This window comes from Pseudopipra pipra, chromosome 18, assembly GCF_036250125.1.
Source record: "Pseudopipra pipra isolate bDixPip1 chromosome 18, bDixPip1.hap1, whole genome shotgun sequence".
Lineage (NCBI taxonomy): Eukaryota > Metazoa > Chordata > Aves > Passeriformes > Pipridae > Pseudopipra > Pseudopipra pipra.
The window spans coordinates 1,605,169-1,621,899 of record NC_087566.1 but is presented as its reverse complement, the minus strand read 5'-3'; the positions used below and the strand labels follow the sequence as shown (position 1 = coordinate 1,621,899).

The 16,731-nt window shown below is 46.1% G+C and overlaps 1 protein-coding gene across 10 annotated transcripts in view; it reads left to right on the top strand.

The window, feature by feature from the left end:
* Window positions 1–16,731, top strand: part of MTMR3 (myotubularin related protein 3) — a 79,827-nt gene that overhangs the window by 40,381 nt on the left and 22,715 nt on the right. For all 10 annotated transcript variants that reach the window (XM_064674589.1, XM_064674591.1, XM_064674590.1 and 7 more), the window contains 4 exons: window positions 6,968–7,050; window positions 9,639–9,805; window positions 13,157–13,253; window positions 14,063–14,176. In XM_064674589.1, the coding sequence (XP_064530659.1) occupies window positions 6,968–7,050; window positions 9,639–9,805; window positions 13,157–13,253; window positions 14,063–14,176 (461 nt within the window). The remainder of the gene's footprint in view (window positions 1–6,967; window positions 7,051–9,638; window positions 9,806–13,156; window positions 13,254–14,062; window positions 14,177–16,731) is intronic.

The window sequence follows — 16,731 nt, the reverse complement described above, 5'->3', positions numbered from 1 at the left end:
AGTTGATGTTCACTTTACAGCTCTCTCAGCCATGGCTTCTCCCCAGGCTCTGAATGGGAGAAATAAAACCTCTTCCAAAGGGCTTTTGGAGCATCAAAGCTTGATTATGCCTTGCTTGGAGCTTAAAAGGGTCCAGCTGCTGCAGTGATGTGGGTCCAGCTGCTGCAGTGATGTGCCAGACAGTGGGTGGTGTGAGTACAGTCACTGACAGAAGAGATCTGGAGCTGGACCTCACCTTCAGCTGCACTGCTTTAAAGAGCTTTTTGCCAAGTGTCCATTCTTTAAAATTGTTGCTTATCCACCTCCTCGTGGCCACAGACACAAATTAACTGGGTGTTGGATGCTCCTGTGCAGGGGGTGATGCTGGCACAGCCCAGTTGTAACACCAGTTGTGGATTATGTAGAGTTTGACAGGACATTATACATGGCATGGATTTATTTTTGTGGGAATTTATAATAAAACCAGTAAAATAAAATCCAAAGACTCAAAGCATTTTTTTTTTCTCCTGATGAGAAAAGTCTCCTTATTCCAACCCAAGTCTCCTTATTTTTACCAGTTTTCTTATTTTTACCAGTCTCCTTATTCCAACCCAATTCCTGACCCTGGCTAATTCCCAACTGCCAGTGTCAGTCACAGACCCTGAACTCTGCAGGGGTGAGTTAAGTGTCAGCCCCCAAACTGTGTGTTATTCCAGAGCTGGGAGAAGCAAGGGAAGCAAAATATAGGAGTTGACAGGTGTCCAACACATACATGACTGAGACACACATGACCCAGTGATGTGAGACACCACAGAGTCATGGAGTGCTTTGGGTTGGAAGGGACCTCAAAGTTCATCCAGTGCCACCCCTGCCATGGGCAGGGACACCTCCCACCAGCCCAGGTTGCTCCAAGCCCCGTCCAACCTGGCCTTGGACACTTCCAGGGATCCAGGGGCAGCCACAGCTTCTCTGGGCAACCTGGGCCAGGGCCTCCCCACCCTCACAGGGAGGATTTTAATCAGCACCTGATTTAATTTTTGATGCCATGTCAATCTTAAATTTCAAGTTTTTGTTTGGTTTTGTGCCAGAACCGAATTATTAACTCTGTAAAATGTTGGTTACGAACTGAAACTCAGTCTTCAGTGTTTAGTCATGTAGCTGTGTTACCTGCAGGCTTTGAAGTGTGGCTGGGTCATGGTTCTCACAAGTCACTGCATTGTAGTTCATGAACTGTCAATGTTTCAGGCTGAACAAGCACATCTGCTCCTGATGAACTTGTGTGTGCAGCATTCATGAGCTGGGGGTTTTCAGCAAAGTAGGGTATTATTTCTGACTGTGGCAGTTGCTCAAAATGATGGCAAAAAAACGAGGGCAAAAATGTAACTGGAAATGTGAGGGCTGTTGTTTCCCACTGCTGACCATCCAGAGCAGGTGGTACAATGTGTGCATGTTTAGGGGCAGCATCACTTGACTTTTCTCTTCTCTTACTCTGTAGTTAAACCTGAACTGGGGCTTGAGACTTAACTCTGAAGCTGTAGGTGCCCCTGGGGTGGTGGTGGGGGCTCCGTGGGGTGTGGGATACCTGGGGGGTCCAGCCAGGGGAGGCAGGGGCTTTATAGGATTCCTCTGCTGCTCTGGGATACAAATTCAATTCCAGGGTTGGAATCTGTTATGTAAATCTGTAGTGTGTTCCTTCCTGCTGGATTTTGTGAGTCAGAGTCTCATTGTATGGAATTGGCAACTGGAATTGCCAAAGGGAAGGATTGGATAGAATGTTGGACAACAAGGAGCTGAGATGTGGGAAACAGGAGTGACCTTGGAAATCAGGAGTTTGTCCTCGGGAATGCCAGGGAATGATGGATTTGCTTTATTAGGGAAGCCACTAGTGCATGGACTGCACTTCCTGTCACAGCTGTCCTCAGGATAATTGGGGTCATTAATTTTTAGGAATTTTCAATTCAGTATTTTTGGGCAGTAGCAGGAATTGATGCTTTATCAAACCATGTTCTTTGTTTGTGTTCAGGAAAGATTCCTTAAAAGTTTGTCAGTTTTACCACGTCAGTTTTGCTTCCCTGACTTTCATATCCAGTGTTCTGCCCTCTCACTCTGTGTGATACCTCATTATCATCAGCATCATTAACCAGAAATAATCAATTAGTGTATGAGGTAGAGCAGAATATAAATCACTCTTTGTAGCCATATATGACCATCACTAATAATGTGCTGTGAACTCAACTGGAATCCAGGGCAGAGAGGGCTTGGAGTATCTTTAAGGATAAAACATTCCTGCAGTAGTTAAGGACCATATTTAAATTGTTAAATTTGGGGGCAATAATCCCTTTGGTTATTATTGATCAAAATTATTGATCAGATGCTGATTTTCTAAATTAAATCTTCACTGAGTAATTTTTCATTGAGTTCATTTGATTCTTTCCTGCTGGTTTTCCATCACTAGAGCTGTTCAGAAAACACCCGTCAGAAGATATTTTTAAAAATGCATAAATGTTTCCTAATGTTAGGAATTGGGGGTTTTTTATTACTTGGAATGATTTTCATAAGAATCCCTGTCCTGAGGGCAGCCACACTGAAGACTTGTCACCTCAGTGAACACAAGTATTGCTGTGTCAGAAAGAGGATTCCCAGCAAATGTCTGTGTAACAGAACATGTGAAACAAATCGATTCCCTGGGTGTGGATGTGAGGCAGTTCTGGGCTGGAATCTCCTCTGGAAGGAGGTGGGATATTCCCATGGTACCACCTACTAAAGGCACTGCATGAAGGGACAGGAATCCAGTTACAAATGGATTCCTGGCCCTTGGTTTTACCTCTCTGTGCTCTTTTTTGGTTACAACTCACAGAAATGGTGCCTGTGCCACCCCAGTGTTCCTCCCAGAGCTCCCCATCAGCTCCTGCACCTGCTGGGAAAGAAACACCCTTCAAAAGTTGCTGCTGGTCCCATTCAGCAGTGCAGGAATGGCTGTGTGTGGGAATCACTCCCATGGATCATTTCCTAGATCACAGTGCTAATGGGAACACGGTGTTTCAAATGCAAAAACAAAACATCCTGCAGACCATGAATAAATCAGGGGGATTATGACATTCAGAAGTGTTGACTTACATTTATCCAGGGGATTGAAGTGCAGACTCAACAGGGATCTCTGGGGCACATGGGAGGTTTGGTTCCCAGGCCCATCCCTATTGATTCCTTAAGAAAATGTCCAACTTTGCAGCTGGGAGTGTTTCTGTGTTTTCTCCCTGTAAGCTGATGGCATTGATGGGAGAATTAACATTTCAGTGCAGTTCAGGAAAGCATGGATTGCATGGGGCCTCTTTCCAGTGGTGCATTTTGGACACACTGCAGAAAAAAAAAGTCATGATGGGAGAGATTTTCAGTCTTGGTGATGAGGTGAGTTTTAGTGTGAGTTTTCCCTTGCTTGGCCTTTACTGGAAAATGGTTGGATTGGGATATTCCTTCTGTCCATCCCTGCTGGAGAGGAGCTCAGCCCTTGTCTTGTCCTGCCGCTCAAGTTGTTCACACTCAGAGCACGATGATTGTGAGAGCAGAGAGGGCTCAGTGATGGCCTTCAAGACAAAACCCAAGTGTCATCAGTTGTAATGAAAAGCAAAATTTGCTTCAGATGCTCCTTGTAGGTTCTGTGGCCCCGGGTGGGAATGAGCTCCCTCCACCTCGGAGCCCTCGGTGCCTCCCTGTGTCACATCATCCCACGCTTCAGGAACCCAGCCTTGCCCAAGTGCTTGTTAAAGGCACCAGCCTGGAACATCACCTTGACATTATTCCAGCTCTGAGCTGGGAAAACAAGGAAATACAAGGAATTACAGCCCATGGCCTGGGTGCCACAGGATGTCCTGGAGGGACTGGGGCCAAATGGTGCCCAGGGAAGGTCTGCAGCAGAGTTACTTGTGCCTACTGCAGCCTGGCAGTGGTCCACTGCATCCCACTGGGAACTGTGGGCATGGACTGAGCCATGGGCTGGTTGTTTCAGCAGTGAAAATGTAACTTGTGCTTTCTCTAAATACAGAGAACTACATTCTCTAGGTATGTCTTGTACTGGTGTAAGATAACAGACAGTTCCAGTCATCAAAATCATTAAAAAAACACCCTCAAAAATAAAAAGTTTGAGTTGTAGAATGTTGCTGTTATTTAAAATGAGATAATTTTGGAGAAGAGACAGTCAGGAGAGAGATACAGCAAGAGCAGGATGCTCCAGCAGTCCCTGTAATGGGATGTAATTGGGCTCAGATAACAATGCATGTTTATTCTTATAAACAGAAATGATTGCTTCTCCCTGCTTGGTTTCAGTGCCATTATCAGAGGGAAGTGCCTGCAGATGGAATTGATGTCTCTCCCAAGAACAGGCTCTGGGTGTCTGACTGGCATCAGCCTGAAAGATGGGCAGGGAAGGTTATCAGGGCAGGGAGGGAGCGGCAGCAGATAATTCTACAGAGCTTTCCTGGGGGAAGAATAATGGCCAGGAAGGAGATTGAAAACACAAGAGGAGCGGAGGACAGGTTTTTATGACTGGGAAAGAAAATTAAAAAGATTAATAGGAAGGTTGTCCTGGAGAAGAACGTGCAGATTGTGAGGAAATGGCTGCCATGGGTTGTCAGGGGAGAACGGATGGTTGGGGAGCACAGGGAGAGGGAGGGAACAAAGAGGGACTTGGAAAGAAGGAAATTAAAACAATGCAGGAGGAGAAGAATTAGTATGTCATTCCAGTGCAGACAGAGGAAGAGGAGCCAGGAGGAGGGAGCAAGGTGGAGAACTGCTTGAATGAAGATGGACATGGGGGAAAAAAGGCAATAGAAGAGGGCGTGGGGAAAAAAGATATTAAAAGACAAAGCAACATTGGAGTAAAAAAGCAAGTCTGGAGTCTGACCTTAGTTGGGGAGAGGTACCTTACTTTCCATGTCGGTGCCATTTAACTCAGTGGTAGATTTAAATAACTTATTAGAGAGTAATGGAATCATTTAGTTTGGAAAAGACCTCCAAGATTGTCAGGTCCACCCTGTGCCCCATCCCCACCCTGTCCCCCAGCCCAGGGCACTGAGTGCCACCTTCAGTCCTTCCTTGGACACCTCCAGGGGTGGGGACTCCACCACCTCCCTGAGCAGCCCCTTCCGAGGCCTGACCACCCTTTCCATGGAGAAATCCTTCCTGAGAATTATTGTTAGGTGCATATGAGGCTGTCCAGTCAGGAAGAAAGACTGGAAGATTCTCCAGTCAGGATCCATTCCAGTCCATTTATCAGACAACACTGTCACAATTTGCCTGCCTTGCAGACTAGAAGCAAGCAGGAGAAGGGGTGGAAGCAATGAGCAGGTGAAATACAAGGATTAGCCTATGGAAAGGACACCTGTGGTCTGTGGTGCACTTCAGTCTCCTGCTGCCTTGGCAGAGTCACCTGCACTCAGGTTGAGCTCAGGGCTGGCAAAGAGGGGCCTGTCTCCCAGGGGAGATTCCAGTCACCACTTCTGTCAGTTGTGTTAGACTGTCACGGGCCTCAACCAGAGATAATACTGAAAACAGACCAAAAGTCAACATTATTTGAATATCCAAACTACTGGGCCGTTGGGTCAGGCACCTTCTTGCCCAGTCTCCTTGTGCCTGGATTGTCTGTCATTTAACATCCAGCTACAACCACAGGAGCAGGATAACCCCCTGGCCCAGCAGGCTGGTCCCTCTCCAGCTCTGGACAGCCCAGTGCTGCCTCTGGGTTCTGCTCTGAGCTGAGCTTTAAGCAATCCCTGCCTGTTGTAGTCTGGGGCTGTGAGCTCTGGCAGTGATTTGGGGTTTGCACTCAGAGGAGGACTCTGGGCTCTGCGTGGTGCCTTCCCAGAGACAGCAGAGTTCTCCTCCCTCTCCTGGGCACAGGAGTTTGCTCCAGGCATCTTCCTGCTCGGAGCAAGTTTTCCTCTGGTTTTTATTTCTGGGATATCTCTTCCCCTTGTCTACTGTTTTTAGTTCCATTTCCTTGAGTCCAGTCCTTTTTAAGCTTTGTGGTGCCTGTCTGGATTCCTTATCCCAGATCCTTGAGTGGAGGTGACCTTCAAGGACTTGCCCAACCGTCTGGGAAGGCCCTGGCAGGGCAGGCTCTGACAGCCACATCTTGTACCCCAAGCCAGACCTTAAACTGCCTCCTCACAGTCCTCTGATGGCAAAAGACAGTATTGGAATGTTACTGAAGGATCCCCATGGCAGAGGGTTTGTTGCCTTGTACAATGTTCAATACAATAAACAATTCAAACAGTTTTGTACTTTGTGTTTATTGTAGGTATTGGCTAAATTTAGACATTTATTAATTTTATTTGTTTAAGACAATAATGTACATTTGCCCCTCTCAGGTAAAGGTGCAAAACTATTACTGAAAACTAATTCATTTTCATCTTGTGGTTTCTTCCTGTCTTTAAAGGTAATTTCAGCTGCTTTCATGTTCTCCTGATCAAGCTTCTGCTGGTTACACATGCCATAAAAATAAAAGCATATAACTGCACTCAAATATGAAAGATTCAGCATTACTACTCTAAAGAGGGCTGCTTCAATCACAGTGTTGATCTGAACAGGCCAAGTGGTTTTTCCCTGAAGAGGAAGTACAGGATATTTCCATAGAAAAGCATCCAGACTGCAGCAGTCTCAGATCTTGCTTAGCAGCCCCCTTTGGACACCAACAGTTAAAATTATATTAGGATTCCTAAATTTGGATCTATAAGAGAGAAAAATACTTCCATGAGAGAGGAGCTTGGCTATGTGCTGCCTTTCCTGAAGGATTCTCAGCTGTTTCCATGGGATCCCTTAAGGTTTTGGGCTGTGGAGCTGACACATGAATACATGTTACCAAACTTCAGAGCTGCTGAAGTAGTTTGAATTTCTTTGTTTTCCTCCCTCTTACCATATGGTCCTACAATAAATCCTCATGAGATATGCACAGAAATGACTGCTGAAATGAAATAATGACTGTTTTTAATTGCAGGTTCCACTGCAGCTCATCGAAAGCGTGGAGTGCCGGGATATATTTCAGCTTCATTTGACCTGCAAGGACTGCAAGGTGATAAGGTATGAGCAGGCTTGGCTTTCCACGTGCTCTGGGCAGCTGGGATGTGCGAAGGAAAGGCTTTTTCTTACTTACAGGACTTGATTTCCCTCAAAAGATTTTCTTTTAAAGTCTGATTTTTATGGCATTTGGGCATTTTTGTGACGAGAGTGGGAGCAGGATGGGCTGTGTGTGCTGAGGTGCAGGACAGCAGCAAACCTTGGGCTGAGCCCAGGTTTTGCTCTGAAATCAGTTTTAGTCTCACTGTGTTTTCCTGGCATTACAATCTGTTGCAGTATATTGCTTCAATAAATCACAGATATATCAATATCTGCATATCAACAGACAGAGAAGTGGATAAAGGCACCGACACACACAACCCTTGGGGAAGTGTTTAATCGGGGTGTGGAGGGTTAAACTGTGGGCTTGGGGAGCTCTGCACCTTCAGCCACCCTGCATTTTCAGCACCTGTGAGGGTACAGTCACTGTCCCAAAGGCATAGCAACCTACTGGGAAAAAAAGGGGGGAATAAGGTAAAAGAAAGTGAGGGAATGAGGGAATCCAGGTGTGCACCCAGCAGAGCAGGCGGGTCATGGAGAGGAGCAGTCCCTGCTCTGTCCTTCAGCAGCCTCCAGAGCCCAAGCCAGGACTCTCTGAGCCACCAAGCCTCAACTACAGCTATTCTATTTTATTTTTTACTTTTCTGCTGCAGAAATTAATTTTGATCTATGAACTTTAATTAAGGAGAAAGGAACACTTCTTTTTGATTAAATGTTTGCAGGCAGTACCTTTTGTATAATGAAATGAGCCCCAGTCATCTCTGAGCACTCAGAATCTTTAACAGGTCAGCTGCTTCCTGAAATGCTCTTTTTCTCACCAGGACTGATTTTACTTTAGAAGTAATATTTAGTTTAATTTGAATCCAATATTTAACTTCCTCTTCCCTTGTAGCCCTTGACATTTAAGAAAGTCACCCTTCCTCTCTACATTAATTTGTTTTTTTCTCTTCAATAGTAGAATGACTACAAATTATTTGTATTTATGCCCTTCCTTACGAATTTCCCTTCAAAATTGCATCTCCAAGACTGAGGACTTGGTGGGACTGTTGGCAGATGGTGAAGTGTGGGGCTGAAACAGCAGATTTCGAACATTTTCATGTTCTTTTTCATGAGCAAAGTTTGTATTTTGAGTGCTAGAATTCAAGTGAAGATAGTACCAATTATTTGCACCACTAACTTCAAAGGAATTTAGAGAATTTAGGGTGAGATGTATCTTGTCTGAGTATGGATATTTAATAGAGAATGATCCAGTGCAAGCAAGGAGTCTGGGCTTGCTTTATACTCAGTGATGGGAAATAAATAAACACCTCAGGCAGAGTTCCTCACAGCTCTGCAGAGATGCTGGACCTGTCTTTCCCTTCCCCTGCCTGGCCCTGAGCTCTCTGCAGGTGGGGGAAAAAATGTGCCCCCAGGGAGTGCAGGTGCCATCCTTACCCAGGAGCACTGCAGGATTCAGACTGAGCCTGGAAATACTCAGGGAATGTTCAATAACTGTGAAAGGGGGAGGAAATCTGTCAGAGCAAAATAAAACACTGGTTTATTCCCACCCTCTACAGTAAAAGGGTCCAGGAATCCCCTTTGAAAAGACAAGCTAATGCAATTTTACTGCACTGCTTTGAAGATTAGTTTCTCCTGTGCAGGGAACGTTCTCACCAGTTGTTGTTAGTCTGTAATGTTGGGCAAAGCTCAGTTTGAAACACGTGGTTTGTGCTTCCCACCAAGGCCAGAAGGAGAAGGCTTTGGAAGGGACCTTAAAGCCCATCCAGTCCACCCCCTGCCATGGGCAGGGCACCTTCCACTAGCCCAGGTTGCTCCAAGCCCCGTCCAACCTGGCCTTGGACACTTCCAGGGATCCAGGGGCAGCCACAGCTTCTCTGGGCAACCTGGGCCAGGGCCTCCCCACCCTCACAGCCAACAATTCCTTCCCAATCTCCCATCTCTCCCTGCCCTCTGGCAGTGGGAAGCCATTCCCTGTGTCCTGTCCCTCCATCCCTTGTCCCCAGTCCCTCTCCAGCTCTCCTGGAGCCCCTTTAGGCCCTGGAAGGAGCTCTCAGCTCTCCCTGGAGCCTTCTCTTGTCCAGGTGAACCCCCCCAGCTCTCCCAGCCTGTTCTTGTTTACAGGACTGTGATTATGGTTACAATATATAGATTAGAGTGTATGTGGTAGTTTTCTGAGTTTCCACCTGACTCCTGCAGTCAGAAGTCTCTGGAACACGTTCCTGTCTCTGACCTCAGTGATCTGCTCCTTGGTTTCGTAGTTAACACGTGCACAAACATCTCCCTTGTTCCTGGCAGGGCACAGCCCTGGTTACTCACAGCCACAGGACGTTGCTGCTCATGGTTAATCCTGACTCCCTAAGTGTGTTTCTGCTCTAATATCCACAGGTTTCCTTTTACTGTCCATTGGAATGTACACGGAAGCAGAACTAAGTTGTCCCTAAGATATTTATTCTCACTCCCCGCTTTCACAGAGGTTTCCATGCTCAGCCTGTCATTCCCAGCCTGCCATCTGTCCCTGCACATTCACCAGGGGCTGTTTGTTTGTGGCACAGGTGTCAGTTCTCCACCTTTGAGCAGTGCCAGGACTGGCTGAAGCGGCTCAACAATGCCATCCGCCCGCCCGCCAAGATCGAGGACCTGTTCTCCTTCGCCTACCACGCCTGGTGCATGGAGGTGTACGCCAGTGAGAAGGAGCAGCACGGGGACCTGTGTCGGCCAGGTACGTGGGAACAGCCCAGGGATCAGCCCAGGCAAAGCAGCTCCTCGATATCTCCTGGAATATTGTGCTGGGTGTGATTCCACAGAGTCACAGGATGTGCTGAGTTGGAAGGGACCCACAAGGGTCATCGAATCCAACTCCTGGCCCTGCACAGGCCCAGCCCCAAGAGTCACCCCCTGTGCCCCAGAGCATTGTCCAAACCCTCCTGGAGCTCTGGCAGCCTTGGGGCTGTGCCCACTGCCCTGGGGAGCCTGGGCAGTGCCCAACCAGCCTCTGGGGGAAGAACCTTTGCCTGAGATCCAACCTGAGCCTGCCCTGACACAGCTCCAGCCATTCCCTGGCTGCTGTCCCTGGTCCCCCCAGAGCAGAGCTCAGTCCCTGCCCCTCCTCTGCCCCTGCCCAGGCAGTTGGAACTGCACTGAGCTCTCCCCTCAGTCTCCTCTGCTCCAGCTGAACACACCAAGTGCCCTCAGCTTCTCTTCATTCCTCTTTATGTTCACCACAGCAGCAACTTTGAGTCTAAACCATGTGGTGTTGGCTGTGCCACGTTTTTTGTGACTGCCTGGAACAGTGGTTTCCAGCATGGATGTTGAGGAGCAGGAGGTGAAGGAGATGGGAGGCCCTGAGCTGCTCCTGAGCTTCATTCCCAGCCACAGCACTGTGATGTATTTTAGTGCAGTACCATCCTTGCTGGAGGGGTTTCAAAGCCCACAAGTAAATAAAAGCTAAAAATTGGGATGCTGGTGGTTGTAGCACTTGTTTGAATATAAGAAATTTGATTTCCAGGCCTCTGCAGTCTCTTGTCACTCACAATTCGCTGCCTGAGGGAAGTGTCCCAGCTGTCAGGCTGAGTGATGTTCCTGGGATTCTGTCCTTGTTCCTGAGCTTTCTCTGGAGCTGGGCACACATTATCATGCCTTTGGTGCCTGAGGAAGAGCAGTGAACAGGGAGCACACAGGTGAAGGAGGAGCTCCTTGGCTCCTGTTCCTGCACATCACACACTTCCTCAGCAGCTGCTGGAAAATGGCAAAAAAAATCCTCAGGGCAGAATTTCATACCTAGGGCTTCTCCCTCCTCACTGAATTCAGGAAATGGGAGATAGCAGACATGTGGAAGCATTGCTGGGTCTCCTTGTAGCCCTCTTCCTCACTGAAACAGGTGAGCTTCAGCCTAAGGCTGGGTTAGGATAATCAGGGAATCATGGAATGGTTTGGATTTGAAGGAACCTTAAAGCCCATCTCGTTCCATCCCTGCCGTGGGCGGGGACACCTTCCACCAGCCCAGGATGCTCCAAGCCCTGCCCTGCCTGGCCTTGAGCAATGCCAGAGAGAAGAAGGAGCATTTATGTTTTTATTTAAAAACTTCTACCAATCAATTTTTTTCTTTTCTTCAACATAACTTTATCTTCCTGTAGCTGCCTCTTCCTGGGGGTGGATATTCTCCTTCCCAGAGCTGAGTTACAGTTGAGATAAGTCAGTGTGAATGTTGTTGGAGAAGTTAATCACAAGACATTGTAATTTCTCTTTCACGTCCAGGCAGCCCATTATTTGGCAGATATGTACAGAAAGACTCAATTGCTTCAAAATCCATCTGAGTACCAACTTCAGGGGAAAAAATATGTTAACAATGTATGTAACAGAGATCTGAGCTGTGGCTCAGGATCAGCTCTTATGGCCAGGAGGTGTAAGTCCATAAAATGTCCAGCTTGTTTTTCCTGTGATTTTGAGAGTGGATTGGGATGCTTCTAAATATTATCCATCTTGACTCAAAGTGCCTCTTAAATTGCCAGCATTTCAGGAGGAATGGACAGGATGTTAAGGCTGGGGTTTCGTTTCTCGGAGGAAAACCCGGGATTTCCCAGGAGCTGAAAATTAGGAGGGGGAAATCAAACAGAATATTTCATTTTCATGGAGTTTTATGTGTTTCTCTGAAAACCCTCCAGGGCTATGCAGCATTGATTGGGGATATTTCCAGTATTCACATTTGCTATCCAAAAAAACCTCCTTAAGGATGGATCACAGGTTTTAAAGACCATTCCTCAGAGCAGGTGATGGTGAAGCCCATCCTCAGTGCTGCAGGAGCATCTGCTGCTCCAGTCAAAGGGTTTGTGGGATTTTTAAATAAAACAGTCTCTAAGGACACCTCCCACCAGTCCAGGTTGCTCCAAGCCCCATCCAACCTGGCCTTGGGCACTTGGAGGGATCCAGGGGCAGCCACAGCTCCTCTGGGCAACCTGGGCCAGGGCCTCCCCACCCTCCCAGGGCACAATTCCCTCCCAGTGTCTCTCCTCTGTGTTTATCTCTGATTGTTCTGTAATGCCACATGAAAAAATCATTTCAGACATGTGCATTTACATCTTTGAGCTCAATGTGTATCTATGGATATCTGGGGGATTGAAAGACTTTAAGGGTTTTCTGCAATATTTAATGGAAAGATGTAATACTTAAAGCATTAATTTTGCAGCAGATTTCTGGCCCCTGTTGGGTGCTGCTCTGCCTCAGGATTTAATGATACAGTAATTTAAAGAGACAGGCAATGGATGGACTTTCAGAATCACTTGATTTAGTGTTGCTCTCAGGCTCATTAAATTTAGCACATTTCTTGGCTCTGGAAACCTGGAAATTTTGTCTAATTCTCTAGAATTTAATAACTATCAGAATAGTTATTCTTTACTGCCATTGTATATTTTTGCAATTGTTTTTTGATAGTTTTTAAAAAAGTCTCTAGGAAATAAATTGGGTTCATTCCACTTCCTTTAATGTATTAATCCAGGAATTTATGAGGATTTTGTGACTGATATTTATGCATTTTACCTTCCTATCTCCACATGACTCATGGAGGAATAATATCCAATTTGTGGACAGAAAACTGAGGTGCAGGATAAGTGACAGGACTTGCCTCCAGCCACAGAGGAAACCTGGGGCTGGAATTGCATATTCCATGTTGATTGCCCACGTTCCAGAGCACATTCCAGGTCTCAGCCCCTCACCAGAGCTTCACATTCTTCTCATTGATACAAAATTCTTCTGAACTTCACAAAATAAGAACTCCTATTTTTTTTTCCTGCTGGAACTCCTGATGTATCTAAATCCCTTCTGCTGATGTGCTTGGGTCTGGTTTGCAGTGTTACTGTTTTACATGGATTTCCCAAAATTGGTGATTCCAGGAAATTACCGTGTTGGACTTTGGCATTCCCGGAGAGTTGGCCATGGAGAGCCCTCAGTGCAGTTGGCAGAGTTAGGCTGTGAAATGCAGCTGGCTTTGCACTGGTTTTCTCCTGGGTATTTTGTGAAGTAGGAATCTTAATTTCTTCTTTCCCGCTCATTTTCTCCCTCTGCTCTTGCTCCCCAGGAGAACACGTAACTTCCAGGTTCAAGAACGAAGTGGAGCGGATGGGGTTTGATATGAACAATGCCTGGAGGATTTCCAACATCAATGAGAAGTACAAGTGAGTACTTGGCAGATTCACAGCCAAATGGCAGCTCAAAACACTGATTTTTTTATGGCAGATTACTGGAACCTTTTTCAAGTTCTACAGTTCTTAATACAGGCCAATCAGAATTATGATTTTATGTTGTTTTATAGAAAATATGCTTTTAATGATTGAATATTTTATTAGCTGATATGAATTTTTCAGCTTAGAAATCCCAGATTTTGGTGTGCTTGCTGGAGGGCATCTCAGAGAATTCTAAGGGAAGAAAAGGGGATCTTAAAGGAGCAAAGAGTGGAGTTTGAACTTTCATAAACCATTCTTATTGTGTCTTGTTCTCTAACTTATTACAAAGACATGTACTAAAGAAAAAACAGGTTTGAAGGAGTTAAGTTTGCAAATGCTGAAAATAAGAGAAAACCCTTTCTGAGGTCCTGAAAGCCCAGACAAAAGTCCTCTGTGGGCTCTGGAGCAGAGGAAGGTGCTCCTGGATTCTCCTGTGGTGGGATGGGGTGTTGTGGCTGCTCCCTGCTCCAGCTCAGAGCTAAACCTGCTGGAACTCTGCATGATGGAACACCTTTCCTTGCTCTGCCTCTGCAGGGTAATGCCTTGCAGCTGGTGCAGGAAGAATCCCTGCCTTGGTCTCCAAAAACCCCGGGAAGGAAGAATAGCCATTCCTTACACACTTAATGCTGGAGAGGGAGGAATTTATTGACAGGCAGTGAAACAAATCAGCAAAAGGGGCTGCCCAGTGTCAGTTCTTACACTGCCAAGGGGGCAGCTGCTCTGTGTCACTAATGTCACCCTGTGCACCCCTTTTCCCCCAGGCTGTGTGGCAGTTACCCCCAGGAAATCATAGTTCCCGCCTGGATCACGGATAAGGAGCTGGAGAGCGTGGCAAGCTTCCGCTCCTGGAAGCGCATCCCTGCCGTGGTGTACAGGTGAGGCCCCTGCAGGTCCTTGGAAATGGGGGTTCTGGCAAATAAAACCTGAAATAAGCTGTAAGTGGGAATTTGGGCTGGTAATAAAAGATGTTCAGGCTCCCCCGGGTGAGGCAGAACCTGCTACGTGTTCACTCTGAGAGGGAATAATGGTTTGCATTTTGAATTCCAAACACATACTGCAGGAGCACTCGGCATTTGCATCTCCTGCAAATCATTCCTGGGGCAGTCACCCCAGTTAAGATTGATTTTTAAGTTTTTTTGATATGAAAATGAAAAAATGTGAGATGAAGACCTTGGTGATAAATGTCCTCCCTGGCTGGGTGTGCCTTTGGCTTCTCTCTGACTCTGACCTGGCTAATTCTCAGACTGCAGCATAAACAAGGACAAATACCAAAATTACTTGAAGGAGATATAACACTCAAATTAAAAATTAGTACATGGTTTAGATCTATCTATATATTTTAGATATTTTTCACTAGACAGCCTCTTGCTTAGATTGAGTCCAGAAACTCTCCATATAAAATTGCTTTTCTGAAATACTGGGTTTTGACAGCTTCTTTAGGAAGAAATATATTTCAGCATCTGTTTTTTCAAATATTCTGGATTATGTGGATATTCTGTGGCTGCCCAATCCCTGGAAGTGCTCAAGGCCACGTTGGACGGGGCTTGGAGTAACCTGGGCTAGTGGAAGGTGTCCCTTTCCATGGCAGGGGGTGGAATGGGTCCCTTCCAACCCAAACCATTCTGTGATTCTATAAACCTGGCGTTTAACACCCTGGCCCCTTCCCTGCTGTGATTATCCTCCCATAAATCTTTAAAATCTCTTTAAAAAATCAGATGACAAAGGGATCAAAAAGATAATGAGTACTGTTGATGCCCTAAGCCTGCCTTGCCACCCATTCCTTGGGATCAACTGCAGGCTGACTGTGGAGAGCAGGAAACTTGGCAAATCCATAATCCTGGGTGGGAGCAGTGAGAGCAGAGAGCTCTGGGCCACAAAACACTGTTTACCCAGTTATTGAAGGTTCTTGTCTTGGGAAAGGAGAACAAATTGACTCATGGCAGCAAACCATTATCTTTAAATCCTCCTGTCTTCTCTCCCTTGCCTTCCAAGCAGCGCAGGGGTTTAGAGTGGTTTCATTTGGAATGGTGAGGAGTTGTTCCATCCTCTGCTCAGCTCTGGGAGGGGGGAAAAATGCCTTCCAGCATATGCTGACTTTTAAAAATGTAGATATTTTGTTACTATGGTGCTATATATAATATATATGTATAAAAGAGAACAGTGTGATTTCTCTGTGGGTCGGGGTCAGCTTTGCACGCTGCATTTCAGGCCACTTTGGGCCTTTTCTGCAGTTGTCACATAATTCGGGGACACCTCCCCTGCAAACACAGGGCAGCTTCCCTCCTCCTGTCACCCCTGCACACAGGGAAAGCACTTTGTTCTCATTCCTGGGAGCAGCCTGCATTCCAGGGATTTATGGGAGAACAATTTAAAAGTCAAAAGACCACAGAGACTGAAATTGTCCTGTCCCTGCCTCCAGTTCTGTGCAGTTCTGCTGAGGCTCTCTGTGGTAAATCACAGCTGCCTTTTCGTTGCCAGGCTTCAAATCAGGGAGAGAAAAGTGTTTCTATTATTTTGACTTCTTTTTTTTTTTATTTGACATTTAGTAATAGATTTTTCAAGACATCCAGTTCATCATTCTGGGCTCTAATTGAACTCACAGCAGGGAGTGGATGATGATCCATAGGATTTCAAGGTCAGGTTGGACGGGGTTTAGAACAACCTGGGATAGTGGAAGGTCTCCCTGCCCATGGCAGGGGGTGGAACTGGATGGGCTTTAAATCCCTTCCAACCCAAACCATTCTGTGATTGGAATTCCATGTACAGTTTTATATATTTAAATATATATACATATATATATATATATATATATATAACCATAAAACCAGCTTTTTCTTACTCTTGGAGGAGTAAGAAACAAAACCTTATTCAGCGTTTTTTATCCATTAAAGATGACTTGGGGACTTAATGATTTTAGTTTCATTATTGATGACAGTAATAAATCTCTTTTTGCTTTACTTCAGGGGGAAAAAGAGTAATAGTGATTTTTAAAAACATTAGTCCAATGACTTGTCTCAGATGCTGAACAGTGGGACAGAGAGAAACCAGAGACAGACCCTGACAACCACAAATTCCCTGTCCTTGTAAAGCAGTCAGGGCTGAAAAGCAGAACAAACAGGGCTGAATTCGGAGACAAACATCAGGAATACTCCTGGAGATTGGACTGTCAGGAGTGTTGCTTCTATTCTCTGATCAGATTTCTACAGAAGTCTCACACCCACTCTCTGCAGTTTTGCTCAGTGTTTACAATTTTTTAAACCTCTTCACATATTTTATGAGGTCACAGAATCCCAGACCGGTTTGGGTGGGAAGGGACCTTAAAGCTCATCCAGTTCCATCCCATGGGCAGGGACACCTTCCACTAGCCCAGGTTGCTCCAAGTCCTTTCCAACCTGGCCTTGGACACTTCCAGGGATGGGGCAGCCACAGC